We start from the raw sequence: 26,500 nt of genomic DNA, 5'->3' as shown, positions 1-26,500 counted from the left end.
AATTTTAATTAATAATGTACATGTGTGTATATATGTAAGAGAAGTATAATATTGGGTCCATTGCTTTCAAGTTTTCAGTGTTTTTAATCACCGTTTTGCTACATTTGAATTGATTCTGTGATGCGACATACATTTTTTAAAAGTACAATTATTCTATTCTTTCAATACAATACATATAATTTAATAAAATCTTTATGCATAATTATTTCAGTGATGTGAAAGTATTTGCCCCCATCTAGGGCTGTGCAGTATATGGAATGTTAACAATATCACAGATGCAGTCGATGGATCTTATGTTAAAACTAAGAATATTATATTATTCTTATGTTGAAATGCAGAATATTCCGTAGGCTTGGGATTGATCGCTTTGTCGCGCATCGATAATCTGAAGATTTTCCCGATGATTATCGATATACATGACCGGTCAATAATTTGGAAACTCATTCTTTACTATAATTGTTTTTTTTACATTTTAGAATAATAGTAAAGTCATTAAAACTATGGAATAACATAAAATGGAAATATAGGGCTGGGTATCAAGTTTGATATGTTTTAGGCACCGTCCGAATTGCCTCTAAAATATCGAGTATCATAAAATGTCTTTCGATACCTAAGGGGTTAATCTCATCAACATCAGTGATGAGCATGTAGCATGCTAGATGTGCCCAAATCTAAAAGTGCCTGTGATTGGCTGTGTTTAGGCATCAAGGATAAATACGAGTTTACACCGGTTATGCTCAGAGATGCGGCTCACACGTGAGGCTATATAGTGTGTATGTGTTTCAAACCCCACACATGTGAAAGATGTGGATAAGATCAAAAGTGTAGCTACATTTCACCAGGCTCAATGCCAACAGCGCGCAATGCCATATTTACGACAATATGCGAGTCTTTGAGACTGGAAAATTCAACAAACTGAAAAAATAAACGTTTTTTTAGGTAATGTTTGTAATCTTGTTAAAACGGATTTTATAAAATTGGTATCGAAAAAAAGAATCGTTTAGGAACCGGTATCGAAGTCAAGATATCGGTATCAATATCAAACATTTTTGAATGACACCCAGCCCTATGGAACTATGGGAATTATGTTGTGACCAAACAAAATCCACAGTAAATCAATGTGTTATATTTTAGCATCTTCATGTAGTCCCCCTTTGCCTAGAATTTACAGACATGTACTCTTGACATTTTCTCAAGCAACTTCTTTTTTGCTTTTAAACCGTATTGAAGGCGTTCCCATCTATGTAGGACACTTATTGGCTGCGTTTCTTTATTATTTGGTCCAAGTCATCAGTTTCAAAAATGTTTTTTTTTTTATTTATTATTATTACATTTGAGTTTAATAATGACATAAATGAATATGGTGGCACAATTATATTTTTGTCTACAAAACTAGTTTCAAACATTTAAGCATCCACCTTCAGATCAAAATATTTTTAATATCATGAGAAACATTTCAGTCAAGTGATTCAAAACTTTTGACCGGTAGTGTATATCAGGATTTTTCCAGATATAAATAGAGCTGCTCGTTGCACAACAGTTTGTCTCTTCAGACCTATTTCTCAACACAGCTTTGGTAAAGTGTGAGCTGGAGGGTAAATTAAAGGGGAACACACAGCGGACACCTCTGGTGATGACATGGTGTGTTCTAAAATTCAAAACAGTCATTTATTTTCCACAAAGGTATTTAATTTCCATTCAACCCAAATCATTATCAAAGGACAAACATTATTTACTCTTAGTCATTTCTGGATGATATATTGTGTATACGTATCTTTCTAGAGCCAGCTGGTTTGACAGCTTGTATAAAAAAAACGATTCAATACTACATACAGAGAAATTGCATAATAAACGTCGCCTTTTCTAATCATAGTTTCGCCATTCTTGAAGTAACCTTCATAACTTTGGACCGCTACTCCTTCACTGCTTCGGCTCATCCCGTCTGGGTGTGATGCATGTTATATAACCCTCTTGTAGTGTCCCAACGCTATTACTTCAGAATGCTGAACGGAGGCCAACTAAGTAAATTGGAAAGCATGCAAATTTGGCTTCTTGTTTAAATGTCGGCTAATTTTAATATATTGATGCCTTAAATACATTGGTATGCATAGAAGGCCATTTACATCTATTTGTTTAAAAGACGCTTTTATTTAAAGCATACATCCTAAGGGACTGTAACACGAGATATGCCAAAATATCTGTAATAGATGCCCATGCCATGCTAAAGTTGTCACTTGTGCTCATGTTGTGCTGCAACACATTAACATTCAGTATTGAACATACAAATCATAGATGAGCTGCTCAGGAGACGCCGTAAGATTGGTTTAGCTTTTGTCCAATCTTCTGCTGACACTCTGAAGAAGTGGTCAAGTGCAGTGTGTACATTTGTGTGTGTTGTGTAAAGGAGCAGTCCTCTTATCCAAACTAGATCAACTAGTTTCTCTTGGCAGAGGGTGGTGTGTGTGACATTCACACTCATGCATGTCTTTCCCTCTCAAACGCAAGCGTTTGCAGTTCATTCTGGAGCTTTTATCTGCACAGATTTGAATTCAGAACCTTTGGACCTTCTTAGACTGATGCTGGAATCTGATTGGTGTAGGAAGTACGAACAGCTACACCCCATAGAGAGAAAAGGAATGGTGAGATCAGGTTACAGCTAGCCAATCAGAGTGCAGCTGAGGGTTTGACTGACAGCAGGGTTTGCCAGAGGGGCCCATCAGGGTTGTATGACACGTAAAGGGAGTTTGAGCAGAACGGAGCGCTGCTTCCCACACCAGCAGCTGTTTTTGTGCTTTATATAATGATGCATTTCTATCTATAGCCACGCAGAGCTCTATGTATAACGCAGAAGGCTTTGCATCACTATTTATCACTAGATATCTACATTAGAGGTCTTCTAGAAATGTAAAGGCAACAATGTCCCTTTAAGGCAAGTCTATTTGGCGGCCATCTGGGTAAGGCGTCAGAGCAGCTGTTTTCTATCTACAACAGCTCGTATCTGCTTGAATGCGGCACGTTAGAAACACGCCAACTGAGCCGTAACTAAAGCTGCCAGTGTTTAGTAGCCCTCACTTGAAAAACACGATAACACACGCACTGTAACTGTGTTTTAAGGCGGTTTTACATGGGAAAACGTGGCAGTTGAGGTACAACAATGCCCCCTAATGCTTCTGCTCAGGTATTGGGACTGTAAAGTCATTACTGGAAATATTGTATTAGTTATTGCATTTAAATGAAATGGCAATTTTTCTCCCAAAAAATGTTATAACTAGAAATTTTGTAATCTATTTTTTTTTAACCAAATTGGCAGATTGATACAGTCGACTGTCATCCAAAGATAAACTTTGCAAGTATCCGTAGCCGATTTTCACCTGGTAAACCGACTCCACTGTTTTCCTATTTATATCTCTATAAATGCTCAAAGAAACGTTGTATAGCTCAGGAAGTTCAGCAACAGCGAGTTTATTCTCCATGTTGTTTTTGACTACATACAAGCTAAATGTCATTTGATTGGTTGTGAATAAATTCAGCTCTAACTGGTCAATGACGAGCGGCAGCCGCGGAGAGTTAAAATATTGTTATCTTGCGCGGTGTGCGCCTCAAGTGTCGTGCAACAAAGCTGCAGGATTCTCGTGAGCGAGCTTGGAAAGTGGCGCGCGCCGCTTCGACTGCCGCTTCCGTTTTGCCGCCTGCCACCTCTCTCTCTCGTTGAAAATAAATTTTCAACCATTTACCACCTTTAAATGGCAAATGGTCTGCACTTATATGGCGCCTTTTTGACCTTAGCGGTATTCAAAGCGCTTTACACTAAGTCCCGTTCGCACACTCGCACACCAATGATGGCAGAGCTGCATGCAAGGTGCTAGACTGCCATTGGGAGCAACATGGGGTTCAGTGTCTTACCCAAGGACACTTCGGCATGTGGAGTCATGTGGCCGGGAATCAAACCACCAACCCTGCGATTAGCGGCTGACCCGCTCTACCAGCTAATAATAATTATAATGAATAAATAATGTTAATAAAGACTATTATCAGTATTGTCTGAATCGGCCAATAGGGGAAGCAGATGATAATAATCAAGGTTTATTTTTTTCCTATTTAGTCTGTAAGCCACTTTTCGATAAATACTGAACTGTAATCCATCTTTTCTACTGCGCAATAAAATGTTTTGATTTTACTTCATGTAAAATTCTAGATTTGAGATTCATTGTGAACTTATTTTTTATATTTATAATATTGGCCATCATTTCAACTATTGCCGATTTTGTTAATTATCGTCTATTGGAATCGACTACAAATTTTCTAGATTAATGAAAGCTGATTTATAAATATTGGGAACAAAGATGACAAATTTACCATAAATGAGATTATAAATGGCATGCGTGATTCTGAAATACAGTTCTTGAATATTCCTCATGGTTCAGGAGAAATCTGAACTATAAATACCAGGATGTGTCCTCGCTTGTCCAGTTCTTATCCTCCCCCTCACTCTCTATTCATCTCTCTCTCTCTCTCATCACGTTGTCATGTAGAGATGTGATGCTGGAGGCAGGAATGCACATTTGACAGAGCAGCGTCTCTTCTGTGTGTTTGTTTCTCTCAGCAGTGATCATGTGTTGTGTGTTTCATGATGACGCTCATCGAGCTCTTCAGTTTAGCTGAGAGAGACTCTGTTGAGGATGCAGAAGATATTTTTATTTAACGGTGACTTGCACAAAACACGTCCAGGTCACATTTCACCCCAAAATCAAAATGAGAAAGACATTTATATTTTGCTTAAAGTAAATTAAGCCTATATTTAGGACTGTTAAAGGAAAGTTCTGGGGCAAAACCGTTTAACTTGGGATGCACCAATAATCAAACATTTTGGCTGATACGATACAATAAATAATCTATACCAATATTTTGCCACTTAAATTTTGTCATCAAATCAATGTTTTGCATGCATATCACTGTTTGCCACAATGAAAGATAAATAGATGAAAAGATAAAAATTACTAAATATGATTAATAATAAGGTTCAACACAACAGAACTCACATTTTACATGTATATGATAGAACATTACAATTCATGCTATGCATATGTTGGGAAATTCTAGGGAATTGTCCACCACATCATGGAAAACAAAACCTTTTTATATTGTATAGAAGTGTTATAATGAATAATGCCGTCCAGACCACTAGAGGGCGCCTCTTGCTCGCACAGCGCTGAATGCCTATTTTAAAACAGTCTATAAGGTTAATTGATCACGCAAGGACCTATTGTGATTTTAATCTTAATTCAATAAATCATGCAGCATTAATGTATATGATCCCGATATCTCAGAAGTCAAATCTGCTGGTGTTTTGATCGGTTTCCTTCATGTAGTCTATAGATTAGTGCCGCTTTCACAACGGTCACGTCCATTTATGACGAGTTTTCCCCATTAACGTGAAAACAAGAAACGCAAAAAATGTGATACTAATTAGAAATAACCCATTGTTTTTTCATATCGGCGTTTCCATGCTTATAACCACTGTGTGATATTAACTAATGAAAATAATTGACCTTCCGGAGTCCAATAGAAATAACTCTTGAGATCCTGAGCTCTCGAATACACCCATGTGTGCGTGTTGTGTTGAGTTCATCTCTGTGTCAGTCTGCTGTGGGTGGTACAGTGTGTTGAAGCCCCATACACTAAATTATGTATGAGGGACTCATGAATATTTAAACGGCTGCCTCAATCCTCTTGTCACCAGAAAGAGAGAAATATAATATCTTTGGCTTTTAGTGGCGTCCTCTGTGAGCGAGATCTTCCATTAGAGACATTAGTTGAGCGCCGTCTCTCTATCTCAGTCTCCATTCCAGTTCATTTCACTTTTCCTCTGTTGCTCCGTCTCATGGCGGTCAGTCTTTTAAGTGAGCTGTTTTTCTTTTCTTTGACTTCTCGTGCTCACTCGCTCTTTTAATCTATGGATCGTGGCCAAGTGGTCAATTAACCCCTCTCTGTGTCTCCCTCTGTCTCATGTAGGGTTCACAGGACATGTTGGGGTCTCAGGAAGGTCTTGTTCCTCCGTTCTCCAGCTTCCCTCCCCCACCGCCCCCTCCCCCTCAAAACGGCCTTGCGCTGGAGTTTGGGGGAGGCACTATTTACCCCGCAGGGGGGCAGGGGCAAACGGAGCCGCCAGCAGGAATCAGCACCCCCTCCTCTAACCCCAGCACTCAAGTAAGTGCTAACTGCGCGCCCCTCCTCTGAGCATATGGTGTCTTCTGATTACTCGCACCATTTGGACAACTGCAACAACAAACGGTGTTGACTTCCTGTTGGTCAATCAATTCTCTTAAAGCTCTTGGTGTCACCACGGACATTATCATTTCACAGCTATAACAATCCTCTGAGGATTGTGATTTTGTCTTGCTTTGATTGCTGAGAAATGTAAGATGTGTATATCTTAATTAACTTAATTAAATTAAGACCGGCAGTGGTGTCACTCAACCTGATTTGAAGAAGCTGTAGCACTGAATATTCTCTTGATAGCAACAATAAAAAGTGTGAAGTTGGAATAAAATGTCAAATAAATCGAATTAAATGAGCACTAAAGTTATCCTGAGATTAAAATGAGTAATTAGTGAATGGTTATAAATAAACCGAATCTCTATATCATTTCTTATATTAGAAAACAATTATACATTTCTGAATGGTCGCATCTCCTTCCTTGCAACATACACACTTTAAAAATAAAAAAATAGTTTTTTTTCATGTTGCATCTTCCAAAGAATATTTTGAGAATTTGCTTTGGATTCAGTAAAATTGCAATAAAAGCCTGTTACTAAATTTAGCAAATAAATTGTCTTTTATAGTATTTTCTTCTTTTACATGAAAACATATAGGTGCTTTTATATTTCAGGAAGGGGTCCCTTGCAAGGGATCATCACATTTAAGGGTCCTTTACATCTAAAGCCCAAGCATACAATACCCGACATGTGGTCTGCCGTTACAGCTTGGGATGTCATAAATATTGATGATTGATTGGCATGTTATTTTATCTGTATATTTTTGAGGCACCGATATATATTAAAATGAACCGACATTTAAATTAGAAACCCAATTGGTGTGCTTTTACTCAGTTGGCCTCTGTTTAACAGAGAAGATAAAACATTTTATATTGTATAGAAGTGTTATAATGAATAATGCCGTCCAGACCACTAGAGGGCGCCTCTTGCTCGCACAGCGCTGAATGCCTATTTTAAAACAGTCTATAAGGTTAATTGATCACGCAAGGACCTATTGTGATTTTAATCTTAATTCAATAAATCATGCAGCATTAATGTATATGATCCCGATATCTCAGAAGTCAAATCTGCTGGTGTTTTGATCGGTTTCCTTCATGTAGTCTATAGATTAGTGCCGCTTTCACAATGGTCACGTCCATTTATGACGAGTTTTCCCCATTAACGTGAAAACAAGAAACGCAAAAAATGTGATACTAATTAGAAATAACCCATTGTTTTTTCATATCGGCGTTTCCATGCTTATAACCACTGTGTGATATTATTTTCATTAGTTAATTGACCTACATATATTAAAGTGATCCGACATTTAAATTAGAAACCCAATTGGCGTGCGTTTACTCAGTTGGCCTCTGTCTAATAGTCTGGCGTAATAGCGTTGGGAGCCCACAAGAGGGTGATATACATTTACTGAAATGCGGTGCAGATGGCAGTCCAACGTGAGAGGTTTTTGCACTTCAAGAATAAACAAAGTGACCGCAACGTTTATTATGCAATTTTCTGTGTGTAGCCTTGAATCGTTTTTTTATTCAAGTTGTCAAACCACAAAATGACATGCGTGTAACTGAAAATACATTGTGTAGGCTCTAGAAAGATGCTTACATGCATTATATCAATATATAGTTTACCAAAGTTGTGTTGAGAAATATGTCTGAAGAGACAATAAACTGTTGTGCAATGTGTAGCTCTATTTATATCTGGAAAAAATTATATAAATTGATAATCATCGGGAAAATCATCTGATTATTGATGCGTGAAAAAGGCATCGATCCCATGCCTAGTTAAAGCTGCCTTTTAGCGTCGCCGCGTTTAAAACGGATCGCCCAAAATGCATCTTAAAATTTAAAATAATGAAATTCATTTACAAACTCGTGCGACAATGTCAACAAACACGAAAGACCGACTGGCGCACATTATCATGTGTTTTGTGCTAATTTACGATGGAAAAAACATTAAAACAGCTGAAAATAATAAAGACAGCGGATTGTGAAATGTGGATGTTTTATTATTTTATAATTATGTTTGGTCTTCTGCTTTCTAAAACATTGCCCTCCTTGCACTTTCTCCATTTCATTGGCTGTTGCTCATTGTCGGTCTTCGCTGGTCGGGACGTTGCACACACCTGAAGACAAGATGTCTAGGTACCAAGCTGTTTTAAACAGATGTAGCGTCCGGACTCGTCTCGGCCTGTTGCAGGAGTGCACACGAGACCGTTCGTCGAGTGATACGAGACTTCTCGGCGGAGACGAGCTTGAGAGCTGTAGTACACTAGGACTAAAAGTGTGAAAACAACTATTTTTGAAGCACAAATATAAAGTTAATAACTTTGAAGCTGCTATTTTTGTCTCATTAAAAGACAAACTACAAAATGAAAGTGAACCATATTAAGTTACTTTAACATCATACAGAACTGGTCAAATGAATAAAATCTCAATATAAAATGTGACTATTTGATATCCATTTGGGCTGCGACAACCGTTTATTTTGATCATCGGTTAATCTAAAGGTTGTTTTGATCATCGATTAATCTAGCGACCGTTTTGATAAACGGTTAATCTAGCGACCGTTTTGATCATCGGTTAATCTAGCGACCGTTTTGATCATCGGTTAATGGAATGATTATTCGGCTATTATTGCAACGATTAATCATTAGCTCTTAGTTGACTATTCAGCTTGTTCCTCGGGTTAAAAGGTTGTGTTAAATGTGCTAAAGAGTACATTACTTTGAGATTTGAATATAGCTAAAATAATAAAACCATACATTTTTGGGGGGTTTATTACTCTAATTGTATCTTTTCTCAGTATCTTTGATTTAAAAAAATATTTTGTTTATCATTTGGTTTGAATTCTCTTTTCTATCAAACCTTGGATGGCAGAATTTATAGCCAAATTAAAAATCATGAATAAGTTGAATTGAATTGCTTATGTTAAGTATATGTTGGTATCTTTGCATTATGAGCCCCGAATGACATGTATGTCTATCAACACCTCTGGTAATGTCTGTCGCTCTCCCTGTCTGTCTCTCAGCTGTCAGACGGGTCTCCTCAGGCAGAGGTTCAGTGTGTGTCCACTGTCGGTTCGGGCAGTGATGACTCAGAGAAAGGAACCCCCAAACGACTTCATGTTTCCAACATCCCCTTCCGCTTCAGAGACCCGGACCTGCGGCAGATGTTTGGGGTACTAGATCAACTTTATGGTTTATTAACTGTTTGATTTTAGAACACAATGATGTGAATAAAGGCCAGTTCTGCCCCCTGGTGATCAACATTGTAACATCACATAAAAGGAGGATTTTTACCTTATTTGGAAAGCCCAGTTCCCACTACTTAGTCAGTACTCATGGTGGTGCGGTTACTCACCTCAATCCGGGTGGCAGAGGACGAGTCTCAGTTGCCTCCGCTTCTGAGACCGTTAATCCACGCATCTTATCACGTGACTTGTTGTGCATGACACCGCGGAGACTCACAGCATGTGGAGACTCATGCTACTCTCCACGATCCACACACAACTCACCACACGCCCCATTGAGAGAACCAGTAATCACCACCACGAGGAGGTTACCCCATGTGACTCTACCCTCCCTAGCAACCGGGCCAATTTGGTTACCCCACGTGACTCTACCCTCCCTAGCAACTGGGACAATTTGGTTACGCCATGTGACTCCCCTTCCTAGCAACCGGGCCAATTTGGTTACCCCATGTGACTCTACCCTCCCTAGCAACCGGGCCAATTTGGTTACCCCATGTGACTCTACCCTCCCTAGCAACCAGGCCAATTTGGTTACCCCATGTGACATTACCCTCCCTAGCAACAGGGCCAATTTGGTTACCCCATGTGACTCTACCCTCCCTAGCAACCAGGCCAATTTGGTTACCCCATGTGACTCTACCCTCCCTAGCAACCCGGGACAATTTGGTTACGCCACGTGACTCTACCCTTCCTAGCAACTGGGCCAATTTGGTTACCCCATGAGACTCTACCCTCCCTAGCAACAGGGCCAATTTGGTTACCCCATGTGACTCTACCCTCCCTAGCAACCGGGCCAATTTGGTTACCCCATGTGACTCTACCCTCCCTAGCAACAGGGCCAATTTGGTTACCCCATGTGACTCTACCCTCCCTAGCAACCGGGCCAATTTGGTTACCCCATGTGACTCTACCCTCCCTAGCAACCAGGCCAATTTGGTTACCCCATGTGACTCTACCCTCACTAGCAACAGGGCCAATTTGGTTACCCCATGTGACGCTACCCTCCCTAGCAACCGGGCCAATTTGGTTACCCCATGTGACTACCCTCCCTAGCAACCCGGGACAATTTGGTTACCCCATGTGACTCTACCCTCCCTAGCAACCGGGCCAATTTGGTTACCCCATGTGACTCTACCCTCCCTAGCAACCCGGGACAATTTGGTTACGCCACGTGACTCTACCCTTCCTAGCAACTGGGCCAATTTGGTTACCCCATGTGACTCTACCCTCCCTAGCAACAGGGCCAATTTGGTTACCCCATGTGACTCTACCCTCCCTAGCAACAGGGCCAATTTGGTTACCCCATGTGACTCTACCCTCCCTAGCAACCAGGCCAGTTTGGTTACCCCATGTGACTCTACCCTCCCTAGCAACAGGGCCAATTTGGTTACCCCATGTGACTCTACCCTCCCTAGCAACCGGGCCAATTTGGTTACCCCATGTGACTCTACCCTCCCTAGCAACAGGGCCAATTTGGTTACCCCATGTGACTCTACCCTCCCTAGCAACCGGGCCAATTTGGTTACCACATGTGACTCTACCCTCCCTAGCAACCCGGGACAATTTGGTTACCCCATGTGACTCTACCCTTCCTAGCAACTGGGCCAATTTGGTTACCCCATGTGACTCTACCCTCCCTAGCAACAGGGCCAATTTGGTTACCCCATGTGACTCTACCCTCCCTATTAACCGGGACAATTTGGTAACGCCACGTGACGCTACCCTTCCTAGCAACTGGGCCAATTTGGTTGCTAAGGAGACCTGGCTGGAGTCACTCAGCACACCCTGGATTCAAACTCACGACTCCAGGTGTGACTGTCAGTGTCAATACTCGCTGAGATACATAGACCCCACATTGAAGGTTTTAATGAACAATGCCCTGTTTTATAATGAAATATATAAAAGTGTTACGAGTATTTATGTTGAGCATTCTTGTGTGTGTGTGTGTGTGTGTGTGTGTGTGTGTGTGTGTGTGTGTGTGTGTGTTTGTGTTTCTAATAGCAATTTGGAAAGATTCTGGATGTGGAGATCATATTCAATGACCGAGGCTCAAAGGTAAGAGACTGTTTTTGTACCGAATCTGATTAATGTTAATCCATTAAAGACCGTTTTAATACCCTCATGTCAATCCAAACCTGTATACGTTTAGAGTTAACTGGCAAAATGTCCAGGCTTCTCTTTTCCCTACAATGAAAATGGTCCGTAACTGGGGATGTTGAGCTCCAGTAATGAAAATAACGGTGCCATAAAAGTAAACAATAGCCAGGCCGATATTCTGCCATTTTGAGATTATCTGCGTTGATCGATTGGCAAAAGTGTCTAGAGTAGAGTTTTTTGTAGAATCTTTCGACATCCTTGTCAATGAACGGGCACATTTTCTATTTTCGAATATTATTGGGTGAAGTGTATAGATCTCTCTCCCAGGTAGCGCTGCAGAATTATGACAAAAGATCACAATTGACGATTATTTCTCTTGATATTGTAAATGCAGTTCAGTTCGATTGAATAGAAATGAACATTAAAACGTTTCCTATGGGCGGATCAACTTCATGCTCATCTAAAACCAGCCGAGAACTGATACTGAATGAGTTTTGTACATCAGTAGATCAAGGCTAGTTGCTCGAGTGGTCATCTCTACATTGGCCCTCTTAAGGCGGGCGTACACTGAGATTTTCGTCTGTCGTTTGAGCTTCCGACCCATTTATCTTTTTCCAGTCGGGCGAGATCACGTGGGAATCGTGGGTTGTCACGGCTCGCATCATGTGAGAGGAATTACGAGCGCAGTTGAGCGGCTTACGAGCCGCTCCCGATCATTTATATCAGGGGTGCCAATACGTCGATCGCAAAGGCAATGCTGGTAGATCGCACAAAATTTAAATGTACTTTCGTTAAATTTGAATACAAATAAATATAATGTCTTTCCTTCTTTTAGTTTCTGTCTGACTTGCACTTGACCAGTAAATATTGACCAGGTGATGTTTTGTTTATTCAGTTGCCATGACAACTAGGTTTGCGCATACGCGCCTTCCAAGGACTTCTGAGAACAGCGCGCGAATTTTGCGAAATATAAAAGCACCTATATGTTTTCATGTGAAAGAAAATAATATAAAAGACAATTTATTTGCTAAATTTAGTAACAGGCGTTTATTGCAATTTTACTGAATCCAAATATATATATATATAATAAGTGTACACGCACACAATAGTGGATATGTGATTTAACTCAAAGTGCGTGTCTAGTGAAACAAAGAACTTCTAGATGGAAAGTTCTATCTGTCAATCAACCGCTGCGCTAATATGATATTTAACTTTGCCGTGCGCGGCTTTAAAGCGCATTCACATGTAAAAGAGCTCACGGATCTTCAGCATGTGTGATTTCATCATGCAAGCAGTAACTCAGAACTCTGCACTAAAGTCATGTTTACACCGACAGCAACGGTGCGTGAATTTGCCGCACTTTTAATCTTGTACTCCCGGCCTTAGCAGCGTAAAAAACGCCGCTGTTATCCCGATTTTGAGTAAACGATTCACTGAAGCGACCAACAAATTTGTCTGCAATTGGTTAAAATTTATAGATATATGAACTGCTAGAATTGACGCTGTTTGTGGCAGCTGTTGTTGTAATCTCAATTATTTATTAGATCATTTTAATTTGTGTCTCTTCGGCTTTGTCGCGGTTCAGGGTTTTGGTTTTGTGACGTTTGAGACCAGCGCTGACGCAGAGAAGGCACGAGAGCGACTGCACGGGACCATCGTAGAGGGACGAAAGATCGAGGTGAGTCTCTGTCTGTGTGTCTTTCCTCTTCTTCTGATATTTCCATTTCATACCTGAACTGACCTGGTACTCAAGATGCTCAGCTCTGTGTGTGTGTGTGTGTGTGTGTGGCATCATGGGAAAGTGTGTGTGTGTGTGTGTGTGAGCGAGCTTAGCAATGCTAGTTGCATCTTCACTGCAGTCCACTATTAGATTCTGTGAGTTCTTCTCGGCTCTTCTGATTGGTTGTTGTCTGGCTGAGTGTTGGTTATTAACAGCATGTGTTTCTTCCCTTTTTCTTTTCTTAAGTTCAATGATCTGTTATGTTCGAAGCATGCTTACAATATATCCGTTAGCCAATCACATGCGTGCATTTGATGCTGTCTTTGTTCCACCTGGTTTGAATGGCTTTCTTTTGTTCATTAAACATTTGCTTGGATTCTTTTGACACACGAGGACTGTCCGATTATTCTAAACGCTTTCACAACTGTGGTGTTGTGCCTTTATATGACATTTGTGTTCTCATGTGAGAAGATGGCTCACTTTTACAAATGCTTGTCGATTTTGTTTTTAGTGCACATGTAGATTGTTCCGTGAATCTGGAAGATGATAAAAAAGCTTTTTTGCTTGCTGTGTGTGAGTGTGTGCGGTCGACTGTTGCATGGAGCCGCGTGTTTCTGCCCTCGGGAGCCCCGGCGTGTTTGACGTGCTGGTTTTCTGGGTGTTTTTGAACAGTTCTTCAACTCCTCTGTGGTTTTCCCTGCATGATATATAAGATGGCTGCCTGTGTTTGTTTCTCGTAGACTGGGTGAAATTAGTTTTTTTTTCTTTGGTTGAAATTGAATCCTGAAAGTGTCGTTTTATTTATCAATGAATCTAGAAAGACTGGACTAATGGTTATGTTAGTGTGTAGACCCAGAGGTGTCAAAGTCATTTTAGGTCAATAGCTGGATTGGACAAAAACGCACTTATGCGGGCTGAAACCCCAAAAACTGTACCCTAGCCTTTAATATGAACACAGTTAAGCCTAAAGAACTTTGACTAATGTAGATTACATGAGATCCCTTTTTTTTTTTCTCCCAAAATATTTTCCTTTGTCTGTTAATTATTATTCCCGTGTCTCAATTGGTCATCACTAACCAATCCAGTTTCACATGAAAAGTGTGAATGCAAATTAACATCGTAATTAAGAGTTACTACCACTTTAAGATGCAACACAGCACACTTAAGTGTTGATCCGTCGCATTGTTGCTTATATTAAAATATTGAAATATCATACAGATATTTTAAGAGAGATTATTTTAAGCATACTTGGAATTTGTCCCTCAAATCACCCTGTGAATCATCCTCGGCCGAGTCTTTGACACCCCTGTTGTAGATAGATGCATGATGCCTGTCCTGATGTTCTGTAGCTCCCCCTGGTGTCCGTGGCTGTTTGTGCATGGGACAGGACGTGGCCTGGTGTGGCGCAGCTTCATTTAGGTTTGCATGTGTCTGATCGTGTTTTATCAGATTCAGTCAAAAGCAGGAATTGGATTTAATCTGGGCAGCAGCTCTGTATAACAAAACCATTTAGATTTATCTGTTTTTGGAATGCCATTTGTTTTCACTCAGTTATGATCTATCAGGTTCCTTTCATTTGAATGTTTTGAACAGAACTTAAATTTGCCATTTATATATTATGTTGTATGTAATGACAACCTAATGTTTTTTTGTGTTTGTGTGTTTGTGGAGAGAATGACTCAATCACACTCTTCACTCATCATCATTCCCCTGTAGATCTCTCTCTCTCCGCTCTCCTCTCTCTCTCTCTCTCTCAATTCAATTCAGAAAGCTTTATTGGCATGACAAAAAAATACATATCTCTCTCTCTCCGCTCTCCTCTCTCTCTCCGCTCTCCTCTCCCTCTCCTCTCTCGCTCTCCTCTCCCTCTCTTCTCTTGCACTTCCCTCTCTCTCCTCACTCTCTCAATCTCCTCTCTCTCTCTTCTCTTGCTCTCCTCCCTCTGTCCCTCTCCTCTCTCTGCTCTCCTCTCTCTCCGCTCTCCTCTCTCTCTCCCTCTCTCTCCGCTCTCCTCTCTCTCGCCGCTCTCTCTCCCTCTCCTCTCTCTCTCTTCTCTTGCTCTCCTCCCTCTCCTCTCTCTCTCTCATCTCTCGCTCTTCTCTTGCTCTCCTCCCTCTCCTCTCTCTCCGCTCTCCTCTCTCTCTTCTCTTGCTCTCCTCCCTCTCCTCTCTCTCTCTCATCTCTCGCTCTTCTCTTGCTCTCTTCTCTTGCTGTCCTCCCTCTCCTCTTGCACTCAACTCTCTCTCGCTCTCCTCTCTCTCTCGCCAGTCTGTCTGTCCAGCTCTGCACTCACCAAGTTTCCTGTCTCTTGCATCACTTCCTGTCTCTATTTTTTGCCTCTGATGTCACTGTTTCTGGCCCCTCCCTTGAGTGATGTCATTAGTTTGGCATGTTAGTCTCACTAACCACTCCATGTGAACCTGCTTCTATTTTCGCCCATATATTTCCAGCATCGACTCAAAGTCGCAGACTCTCTCTGTGCTGCATTTTCACACCATTAATTCTGAGTGTTTGAGTTTCTCGAATCATTCGTCCCTTTCTCCTCCTCTGTGAAACAGACGAATGCGGCCGCAGGCTCTTTAGCTCAACTACAGACCGATTTGATCACCTGAAGAGTTCTGTTGTCATTCTACGTCTGTGTGTTTTGTTTGGTTTATTTTCACTGCACTTTGAGTTTCTTTTTCTTCTAATATCCTCTCCTGCTTTCTTTTCTGGTTGTTCACTCATTGCATTGTTTTGTTTGTTTTGGTTTTGTTCATTTTCTCCTTTTTCCTTTCTATTCCCTTGATGATTTCTGTGTGTTGTTGTTGTTATTATTGTTGTCAGTCTCCACGGTAACTGCTCGCGTGTCATCACGCCGTTTCCTGGCTCATGGTAAGTTTGTGTATGTACGGTTTCATCCCTGTTCAAACCCACCAACTCAAACCCCTGAGAGCTGAACTACCCCCCTCCCCCCCCCCCCCCCCAAAAGCTTTACAAACTGTGGTCTTTCGCTCTTTTGCACTGATTAGTGTGTTATTTGTGGAGGGAACAGAGATGCTTTAAAGCCCTTTTGGAGATGACGGCAGACCTCGTCCTCGTTAAGAAGATCGGCCGAACACATCCTGCTAGCGGCGTCTGTTTGCGGCTAGCATAATGGCATCTCTTCCCCGAGGTCTGTTCTGATATATTATTCAACAGAGGCATGGGAAAAAATAAGCTTTATGAAATAATCATCATGAGTCTCATGTCTGTTATAGTTGCTAAGGACCACAGCGTACTGACAGAAATGATATTCCCTCCCAAGCACTCACCATTTCTCCTCCTCTCCCCATATCTCTCATGATCATTAACACTTTTCCCACGCACTGACATGGCTCATGAGATTGACGCACTAAACCCTTAATTTCTCTCCTTACCATCCATCCATTCTGTGGTTCTAATGAACACTCTTTAGGGGTGGGCGGTATGACCGAAATCTTATATCATGGTATGAGTAACGACATTTTTGTAATGACAAATATCACAATCAGGGATGTAAATCGCAAGTTTCATCTCGATATGATCTTGTACCGATTCTCTCGCTCGCGACCTGATGTTTGCCAATACCTCGATGTCTGCCGCTATTTCGATTTTAGGGATCTGCGATCGATGTGAAACAATATCATGTGCCTATTTTACAAAAAAGAGCCCTCTGAAAAGTGCTAATCCAGTATCCACATTGGGACATCCACAAGAAGTATGGTGCTTAAGTTGTTAAATAATAATAATACAGAAAAATAGATAAAAATATATAGCTGCAAGCAGCGATGACGGGCCCAAGCACCATGGGTCCATTTCTTCCCGGTGACTTCAGGGAAACAATGCAAGGTGGACACATACATTTAGCAATTTTTATCCAATTTGGGTTATTATAACTATTATTACTATTTTAAAGTTTGTTATACGAGCCACACTTCCTGCTGCCAGGTGGTGGCGCTATAACTATGACCCAAAATGGACAAATCCATGTGAATAGCACCCAAGTTTAAACATACATTTCAACTTTGATCTAAATCACGCATTGCACACAGAAGATATGAGACACTTCCTATTTCCCTTTTTTCGCCATTCATTTATTAATGCCTCGAAATGGCAACACCGTTCGATATATCAAAAATCTGTTCACAATTTAGCATCTTCAGTGTCTTGGCTAAATGTTGCCTAAATGTGGTGACGGTGTCATGAATCCGCTAAGGAGGAGTATTTAAAATTTCAGAGACTGCAATATTCAAAAAAAATCAAAAATGTCCGACTTCCGGTTGGGTAGAGCTAATAACTATAATTATGAAAGTTGTCCGGCTTGATGAGAACTCATAATCAATTTTGGTGACTGTAGGTGAAAATATGCTGTTACAGAGACCGTCTTACACACCCATTTTAACTACACATAGCCTACACCAGGAGTGCCCACACTTTTGTGTGTGATGATGTACTTTTAAATGAGCAACTCAATAAGATCTACCAACTAAAAAAACACAGTTTCATTTAAAATAAGAAAATGCTTGTTGGGACTACTGCATGTATCCCTACATGGAATTCATCTTGTAATTAATAAACAAATATATAATAATGTTCAATGTTGATATCATTCAGTTTTAACACTAAACCCAAAACACCTACAGCACAATAGATTACAATAGTCAGGGCATTTACCAGTAAATATTGACCAGGCCATGTTTTGTTTATTCCGTTGCCTTAGGCGCGTATGCGCAAACCTAGTTGTCATGGCAACTGAATAAACAAAACATCGCCTGGTCAATATTTACTGGTCAAGTGCAAGTCAGACAGAAACTAAAAGAAGGAAAGACATTATATTTATTTGTATTAAAATTTAACTAAAGTACATTTCAATTTTGTGCGATCTATCAGCATTGCCTTTGCGATCGACTGGTAGATCGCGATCGACGTATTGGGCACCCCTGGCTTACAGCATAGGTTTGCTGCAGCAGTGTAAATTGGCCCTAACCCGTGTTGCACGCACTAGGTGTCACCGCTGATTGACCGCGCATGTCATCTTTTTAGAACGTTCATTTCTACGTGTCCAGTGTAGATGGTGTCGAGCTGTTGCGAAGCGACGTCCGCCGTGTCCGTTGTAGACATGGTGTATAGATTTCCTTTTGGACAAGCTCTAGTCGGTGACAATATGCAGAGTTAACCGTACCAAACACAGTAGTTTTAAAAATTGTCACGCAATCGCAGAATCTCTCTCAGTTGGTTAATTTCTGTTGTCATACCACCCAGCCCTATCTGTCATCATTAATCACCAGTTCAGTCCCAGATATCTGCTGATGATTCTACAGCCTATGAGCCAAAAACGCCCCTAAACGCGCGCACACACACATCGAAATTGTTTCTCAGACGATATTTCTGCCCTTATATTCATGTGAGGATGACCACTTCAAGCTTGTTTTTTGGTCTTTGGTTTTGGACTGTGTGTGTGTGAGTGTGTGTGTGTGACGGTGTTTGCATATTGGTCTTCAGCGTGTGAACGAACCGTGTTGATGCCTGCCGGTGTTTTCCGTGTCCATGATTTCATTTATTGTGACATGTAGCATATGCATCTCTCTCTCTTTCTCTCTTACCATAAACTCCGTCACTCCTCACAAGGTCTGACAACAACCAATCACAGGCTTCCTTTAATTTGATGCACTTTGGTGTACTTGTTCATGACAAACTGGATGGCTTTTTGAGTTTGACGTTTCTGATTGGGTGGATCGTTCTTAGTCTCTATTTCTGTCTCTCTCTTTTCTTCTCCCGTTTTTGTGGTTTCATTGAATGTCGACTGGCTCTTTTTTCTTTCCTGCATCCCTCTGTTTCTGAACACCCCCCTCTCGGTATGATGTGTTTTACGAGGGCGTGGGATTAGGCTGCAGAGTATTTGGATTGGTCCATAGGCTGCATCTGATGCTTGCTGATTGGCTGACATGCTCATTTCTGGTTAATGAACTGTATTTGGCTGAATGTGATTTTGCTAAATGCTGTGCACAGTGTATTGATTTTGTCATGTGTGATCTCTCTTATCTCTTTCTTCCATTTTAGCAATGGAATGTCCTGTTTTTCGTTTGCTTTTACACCTTGATTTCTGGGTTTTTGTGTTGAATGTTTGACAATCGGTGGGAGTTTTATGATGCATGAAGCAATCAATATAAGGGAATATCAATGAGTCCACAATTTCTGCTGTACCTGTAAAAAGTTCCTTTTGTATGATTAAAGGATGTTTCTAGATGCCAGTTTAAATCTTTAGTGTTTTGGTGATCTGTGAATTCTGGGCAGTCTTGCGTTTAGTTGTGTTTGCAGAATTATAATTGTCTGCAAGCTCTTGGAGTGTACATGTAAGAGTACTTCATTTCCATTGTCGCTAATCAGATGATCGTTTTCTCTCTGATAAACAGGTCAATAACGCCACCGCTCGAGTGATGACAAATAAGAAGTTGGTTAGTCCGTATGCGAATGGAGAAGGCCTCACCACGCTGCCCTACGGTAAAATAACTTTTCAGTTTCTCACCGTTGTTGTTGTTATTAATGAAGTCAGGCAGGTAATCTGAACTTTCTGTTTTTTGGCTTTAGCTGGGTGGAAATTGAGTCCAATGGTGGGAGCCATGTACGGACCGGAGCTCTACGCAGGTGAGATGTTCTGCGTGTGCTACAACACGTGTGCTTTCTAACCATGCGTCCACACCTCCCTCCCATTATAATCAATGGAGCCGTCTAAACCGCTAGTGTGGCACAGCTACTCCAGCCGCTTCATATGTATTACAAATATGTGTAATTGTTTTGTTTTAGAATATATATTGAATTCATTTCTGACAATTACATCAAGGTCCGCTCATGATTTTGTCTTTGGCCTTTTGAATATGTTTTAATGAAGCTTTCTTTAAAACGAGTAAGAGGAAGTTTCACGAATACTTTTCAACAGATACAAAAACGTCGCGTACACGTTGGTAGTGAAACGCGTATATTCACGAACAGGGCGTACATGCACACTCATTCAAAATCCACGCCCAGGGGCCGGTTGCATAAAACCGTTTTAGACTAGTCTTACTAGTTAGTCGTCTAAAATGTTGGTCTTAATTTTCTCAGTCAGTTGCATAAAAACTTCGATCAGTCTAATTAAAGACCAAAATGTAAGACAGCACACCTCAGGATAACCTTTGTTTACATTCAGCTGAGCCAGTGGGGGCTGAAAGGGGCGCGAGTTCAGACTTGGTTGAAGACTTTGGCTTCAGAAATGTTGTGTTTTAAATTATTTGGGTTAAATCACTAAATGTGTTCATTAAAATACATTTTGAAGCGTTGTAGTCCTCTAATAAGCAAATAATCTCAGCGAATAAAAAATGTATTTTGTGTCCACTGTCGGCCATTTTTTTTTTAAGCTGTTCAGTGTCTTATTTTTCCCACAATGCAATGCAAATTAGACTGTCTTACTAAAGACAACTGTGAGCTTGTTTTGTGCAACAGGCTTTCTATGGCGTCTTTAGCTAGTCAAACTAATTGTTAGATGCGGTCTTAAGTTAATGGTTATGTTTATGCAACCGGCCCCAGGAGAAAACCTTGGACTGGGTTTCCCAAAGTAAAACATGAATTGCTCAGAAGTTGTAGTTAATCTCTACAGCGTGTTTCTGAAAAGCATTGTTATCTACGTAACAAGTCAAGTCATGTGGAGTGGTGGTGGCGTAGTGGGCTAAAGCACATAACTGGTACTCAGGAGGTTGCTGGTTCGATCCCCACAGTCACCACCATTGTGTCCTTGAGTAAGGCACTTAACTCCAGGTTGCTCCGGGGGGATTGTCCCTGTAATAAGTGCTCTGTATAATACATTGGTAATCAGAAGGTTGCTGGTTCGATCCTCACAGTCACCACCATTGTGTGTTTGAGTAAGACACTTAACTCCAGGTTGCTCCGGGGGGATTGTCCCTGTAATAAGTGCTCTGTATAATACATTGGTAATCAGAAGGTTGCTGGTTCGATCCTCACAGTCACCACCATTGTGTGTTTGAGTAAGACACTTAACTCCAGGTTGCTCCGGGGGGATTGTCCCTGTAATAAGTGCTCTGTATAATACATTGGTAATCAGAAGGTTGCTGGTTCGATCCTCACAGTCACCACCATTGTGTCCTTGAGTAAGACACTTAACTCCAGGTTGCTCTGGGGATTGTCCCTGTAATAATTGCACTGTAAGTCACTTTGGATAAAAGCATCTGCCAAATGCATAAATGTAAATGTAAATGTAAGTCAAATATAAGAACATAAACTGTGATAGATGTGAGAATGATCCATCATAGATAATTGGAAAGCCGTTGTACACTATTGGTGAGAATAAAAAACCATTTAAAAGGTATATAGTAGTTATTCATTTATTGTAGAAAATCAAACACAGCTGCATCTTCCCACGAGATATTTACCCCATGCCAAGCACAAAATATGTAACCGACATGTAGCAGTGTTGAGAATAAACCATACAAAAATAAATCCACTTTTTATATCAGGTTAATTGAACCTATTCAAGCATTTAATTTTTTGATTTTATTTGACTTCTATCTAAATATAGTCACAACAGTTTTCCTCTCACAACACGAAACATAAGAATGTCTCTTATGCAGCTGTAAATTTAGTTTTTGCATTTTGAAATGCAAAAACTTGAATGTGGCAATTTACTTAAGAATATCTCTACGAACATTTTACGCAAAAGTTCACTTTGCATGTGTTTCATGAGTGAGGTCAATTTACGAGTATTCATTTGGCAGATGCTTTTATCCAAGGCGACTTACAGAAGAGGAATAATGCGTTCATCTGAAGGAGACAGCCGTGCGAAAAGTGCTGCATTAGATACGTTTCAATTGCAAGACAGAATATAGTGCAACAAGATCTAAAAATACAAACATTATATATATTTGTTGTATGAGTGCATGGTTAGGTGCTCGTGGAAAAGAGCCGTTTTTTGAAGACGAGTTTTGAGAGTTGGGAAGGTCATTCCACCAATGAGCTACAGTGAAACCGAAAGTGTTTTGTTGCCTTTGTGTCGCTCAGTAGCTGACCGCGGGCTTCTGGTGCCAACGTAGCTCAGCAGAAATTATTTGAGGTATACTGGAGCAGACCCAGTGACTGAGGTGGAGTCTGATTTAATATAGATGGGAGAGGGGGGTTCTGGGTAACTCGGCGAGTATTGACGCTGACTATCTCACCTGGAGTCGTGAGTTTGAATTCAGGGCGTGGTGAGTGACTCCAGCCAGGTCTCCATAGCAACCAAATTGGCCTGGTTGCTAGGGAGAGTAGAGTCACATGGGGTAACCTCCTCGTGGTCGCTATAATGTGGTTCTCGTTCTCGGCGGAGCGACGGTGAGTTGTGCGTGGATGCCGCGGAGAATAGCGTGAAGCCTCCACACGCGCTACGTCTCCACGGTAACTCACTCAAGTCACGTGATACTGTCAATCCGCCACCCAGATTGAGGCGAGTCACTACGACACCACGAGGACTCTGAGTGCATTGGGAATTGGGCGTTCCAGATCGGGGAGAAATAAATAATATATAGATATATATGGGATGAGTCATGTTGAATTGAACAAAGTAGTGATCAGTGACATATATAAAGAAGATATACATTTATGTGTACAATTATTTTGCTATTTTAAAATATCCTGGGATTTGTGTTTAAAGTGAAGGATTTTTATTTCACTGTTAGTCTTGCCTTGAGCTCACAGATCATTGCTTCTGAAATGCTGCTCTGTCGTTACAGCGTGATGTATCATCAGACGCTTCCAGTGTAGTTGTCAGAACACGTTATGTATATAAATGATTGACGAGACGAGCCTTTCTGGAATGTATGATTGATCACATCTGTTTGTGTAGTTCCAGGGTTTCCGTACCCCACCGCTGCCGCTGCAGCTGCTGCAACTACAGCTGCGACCTTCAGAGGGGCGCATCATCTGCGGGGTCGCGGGCGGCCCGTGTACGGAGCTGTGCGCGCCGCTGTTCCTCAGGCTGCCATACCGACCTATCCCGGGTAACACACGTGTGCACACATACATGCACATATAGACGCAGCACATTTGGTTTATCTTGAGATTTCTGCATGCTGCATGAACGTGTGCTGCTTCTGCCATGCTGCTCAGAATGAGGAAGATAAATATGTAATCAGAAAAATGCCATTTTCTCTCAACATGTGAGCGTTGTCTGAGCAATGTAGTTTGTATGCATTAGAATTGAAAGGCTCAAGTGCATGTCATGGCAAATTGAAATGTGTAAATTATTGTGAAAGGGATAAAAGTGGCATTTTTTTCTGTTCTGTTCAATGAGTGCACTGCATGAGTGTGAATTAATGTTTTCACTTTCTCTTTTTCGTGGTCTTCATCTATCTATCCTACCATCTCGTTTTCTTTCCTTCAATGGCCACATGATGGCACTCTATCCTTGTTTTTATTTTCAATCTTATTTTCCTCCATCTCCCTTTCCCCCCTCCACTTTTGGTTCTGTCGTTTTGTTTTTCTCTCTCTCAGTGTGGTGTACCAGGATGGGTTTTATGGAGCTGCAGAGCTGTATGTAAGTATGACACTTCCTGTCACTCCTGTTCACTTCCTCTCTCTTTCCTCCTCTTTCCGAGTGCTTTGCCGCATGAAAAATGTAGCCGCACAGAGCCGTTTCGTTCTGAAGACGTTCTTAAAATCACAGTTCAGACATGAAGTCTTATTGATGTCATTGAATCAGTTTAATGAATCACTTGATTTTTGTTTGACAGATTCAAACGGCTCTGTGTGCAAGAGTGTGTGCTGTTGTGTGAACTCAAGTGTCTCAGTGTGTGTGTGTGTGTGTGTGTGTGTGTGTGTGTGTGTGTGTCCAGGTTGACGATAGCTTTTTCTGTTTTCTCTGTAGAATAGTGTTTCAGGACACACTCGTTAGTGGCAGAATGCCTCAGGTAGGCTCACAGATGGATAGTGTGCATCTCTCCTTCTGATTAATACATTTGTTTGATATTGATCGTGTGAGATTGCAATATCTGTTTCCCTACTAACTCACAGTAATCTGACAGGAGTGAGGGCATGGAAGGGGAGAAAGAAATTCTGCTTGAATTCTGCACATTTCCCCTCTAAACCATCTAATGCAATTTAGCGCATGCACAATTTGGCAGCAGTATCAAACCTTACTGAAGCTTCTCCTAATAGAGAATATATAATCAAAGAGTGGTAGATCATGTACACTTCTGAGAATGTAAATTGAGTGCGTTTACATGCATATAAACAGTACCAGTTATGTTTGTTCATTATTGTGCCTGAAACGCAATCGGCACCGCTACATTTGTGTCTATTTGGCTTTGCATGTGAACACTTTACCGGCACTCCGTCGTCAAGAAATCAAGAACAACCTGATGATTTAAAGTCTCATGTGGGGATGGGCGATACTGTATAATAAGCTCAATATTGTGATGTTCTTGAAATTGTTGGTCGATGACGATGTATGTCACAATCAGTGTTTGAGGAGTTACTCAAAAGTAATCCACTACAAATGAATAATTCTCTGTTATCGGATTACACAACTCATTACTGAATAACTACATTACTAACTACGTTACTTTTAAGTTACTTTCTTAAACACTTATGCAAAGTAATGTTTATAATTCCTCCGTTGTTCGTCGTCACATGCAGATCATTCACTCAGCAGCACACATTGCAATGATTGTTGGGGGAACGCACCCTTGAGCTGTCACAGGAACCTAATGGTGTATCTAAAAGTAATCCTCTTAATTGAAAGTTGGTAACTGTAATATGATTACAAGACTTTAAAGATGTAATGGGTTACACTACTTTTGGACTCAAATGTAATTACAGTAACTAATTTGTAATCAGATTACAAAAATATTGAAAGTTACATTTTTATGTAAAATAACGTCCAAAGTAGATACTTGATGTTTTTTTAATCGCACCGTCTTCTGCATTGAAACGACTTTATCAGGGATGTACTAATTATTAAAAATAATATTTTATCCGTTTAATCTCCTGCACATCAGTGTCAGAAAGTAACTCTCACATTAAAATGCAATATTTGCCCCCTGGAACTGATTTCAGGGGCATTTATGTGCATTTATCAGGGCATTTTCGAATTCATTTATTTATGCCATAATACGTATAACAAGGACTATAATAGAATATTTCAAGAAATATATCGGATGTTTTGAATAATAAAAAACACGATAAATAAGAGACGAGGCACATTTTGGTCCGCACATTTTTAATTTCGGGGGCATTTGTGGCATTTTGGCAAACATCCTCTCTAAACAAACCTTTCCGAACCATAGACTGTAAAAAAAGATGGCCGACGCCCCATCGCTCTTTTCCATTGGTGAGAACTGAAGCCGCCAGTGTCGCGATATGGCGCTGACATCTTGGGACTTGAGTCTGCGCAGTTGCGATTTCAGGACCAGACCTGCGCAGTAGTGAGCAGGAAGTAAAGCCGCGAAATCAAGGCCCCGCCCTCACTCTCGCTGAATCAATCGCAAGCACACGCCCCTGCACTTTTGACTTTTGACTTATGATGGTGTGAAATAATTAATTATAGAAATTTAGATATTAAATTTAAAGCTCCAATCTCCTCAGTCCTCCGAAGATCCCGAAAAATAGTCAGTTGGTGCTTCAGTGACTACATCACTCAGAGAACCTGTCAATCACAGCTGTCAATCATGATGTCACAGCAGCGTTTTTATAGCATCAAATAACTAAAAACAAACTTATTTTGAAAACAAACACTTGAAATGACATCAACGTGATAGAAACGACAGTAAATGACAGAAACTATCTTTGGAAAAAAGATATGTGAAGTGTAATTTAATTGTTTAGTTGGTCTCACGTCCCGTTGAATAACATGGGGAGGCGGGGCTTATGACCTATACTAGGACCAGCCACCGGGGGGCGATCGAGCCGTTTTGGCTTCACTTTTGAGGGCTTGTGCGGCACACTTGAGCTGAACCTGCTCAACATCGCTTTACAATCCAAGCAACAGTTCAGCTTGTCTCTTGATTTTTCATGTGTGTTTTTGAATGATGAATTAAACACATGCATCGGGCATTTAAGGATTTGAACATGCGTTCTGTTCAGTGTGGCAGCATCACCGTGATGGGCGACATTAGATAATTTCTTCCGCTGACACATTTCC

General features: G+C 40.8%; 1 protein-coding gene across 6 annotated transcripts in view; it reads left to right on the top strand.

The window, feature by feature from the left end:
• Positions 1–26,500, top strand: part of rbfox2 (RNA binding fox-1 homolog 2) — a 49,837-nt gene that overhangs the window by 16,145 nt on the left and 7,192 nt on the right. For 2 of the 6 annotated variants that reach the window (XM_052129869.1, XM_052129871.1), the window contains exons 2-9: positions 6,013–6,207; positions 9,300–9,449; positions 11,523–11,576; positions 13,204–13,296; positions 19,752–19,839; positions 19,927–19,983; positions 23,207–23,360; positions 23,854–23,896. In XM_052129869.1, coding sequence (XP_051985829.1) covers positions 6,013–6,207; positions 9,300–9,449; positions 11,523–11,576; positions 13,204–13,296; positions 19,752–19,839; positions 19,927–19,983; positions 23,207–23,360; positions 23,854–23,896 — 834 coding nt within the window. Of the gene's footprint in view, positions 1–6,012; positions 6,208–9,299; positions 9,450–11,522; positions 11,577–13,203; positions 13,297–19,751; positions 19,840–19,926; positions 19,984–23,206; positions 23,361–23,853; positions 23,897–24,226; positions 24,270–26,500 lie in introns of all 6 variants that reach the window. The other 4 variants (XM_052129872.1, XM_052129873.1, XR_007970912.1 and 1 more) reach the window with 3 other exon arrangements.

The sequence above is a fragment of the Xyrauchen texanus genome, chromosome 7, assembly GCF_025860055.1.
Source record: "Xyrauchen texanus isolate HMW12.3.18 chromosome 7, RBS_HiC_50CHRs, whole genome shotgun sequence".
In the NCBI taxonomy this organism is placed as follows: domain Eukaryota; kingdom Metazoa; phylum Chordata; class Actinopteri; order Cypriniformes; family Catostomidae; genus Xyrauchen; species Xyrauchen texanus.
The sequence above is the reverse complement of the archived record's forward strand: the minus strand, read 5'-3'. Positions and strand labels throughout refer to the sequence as shown.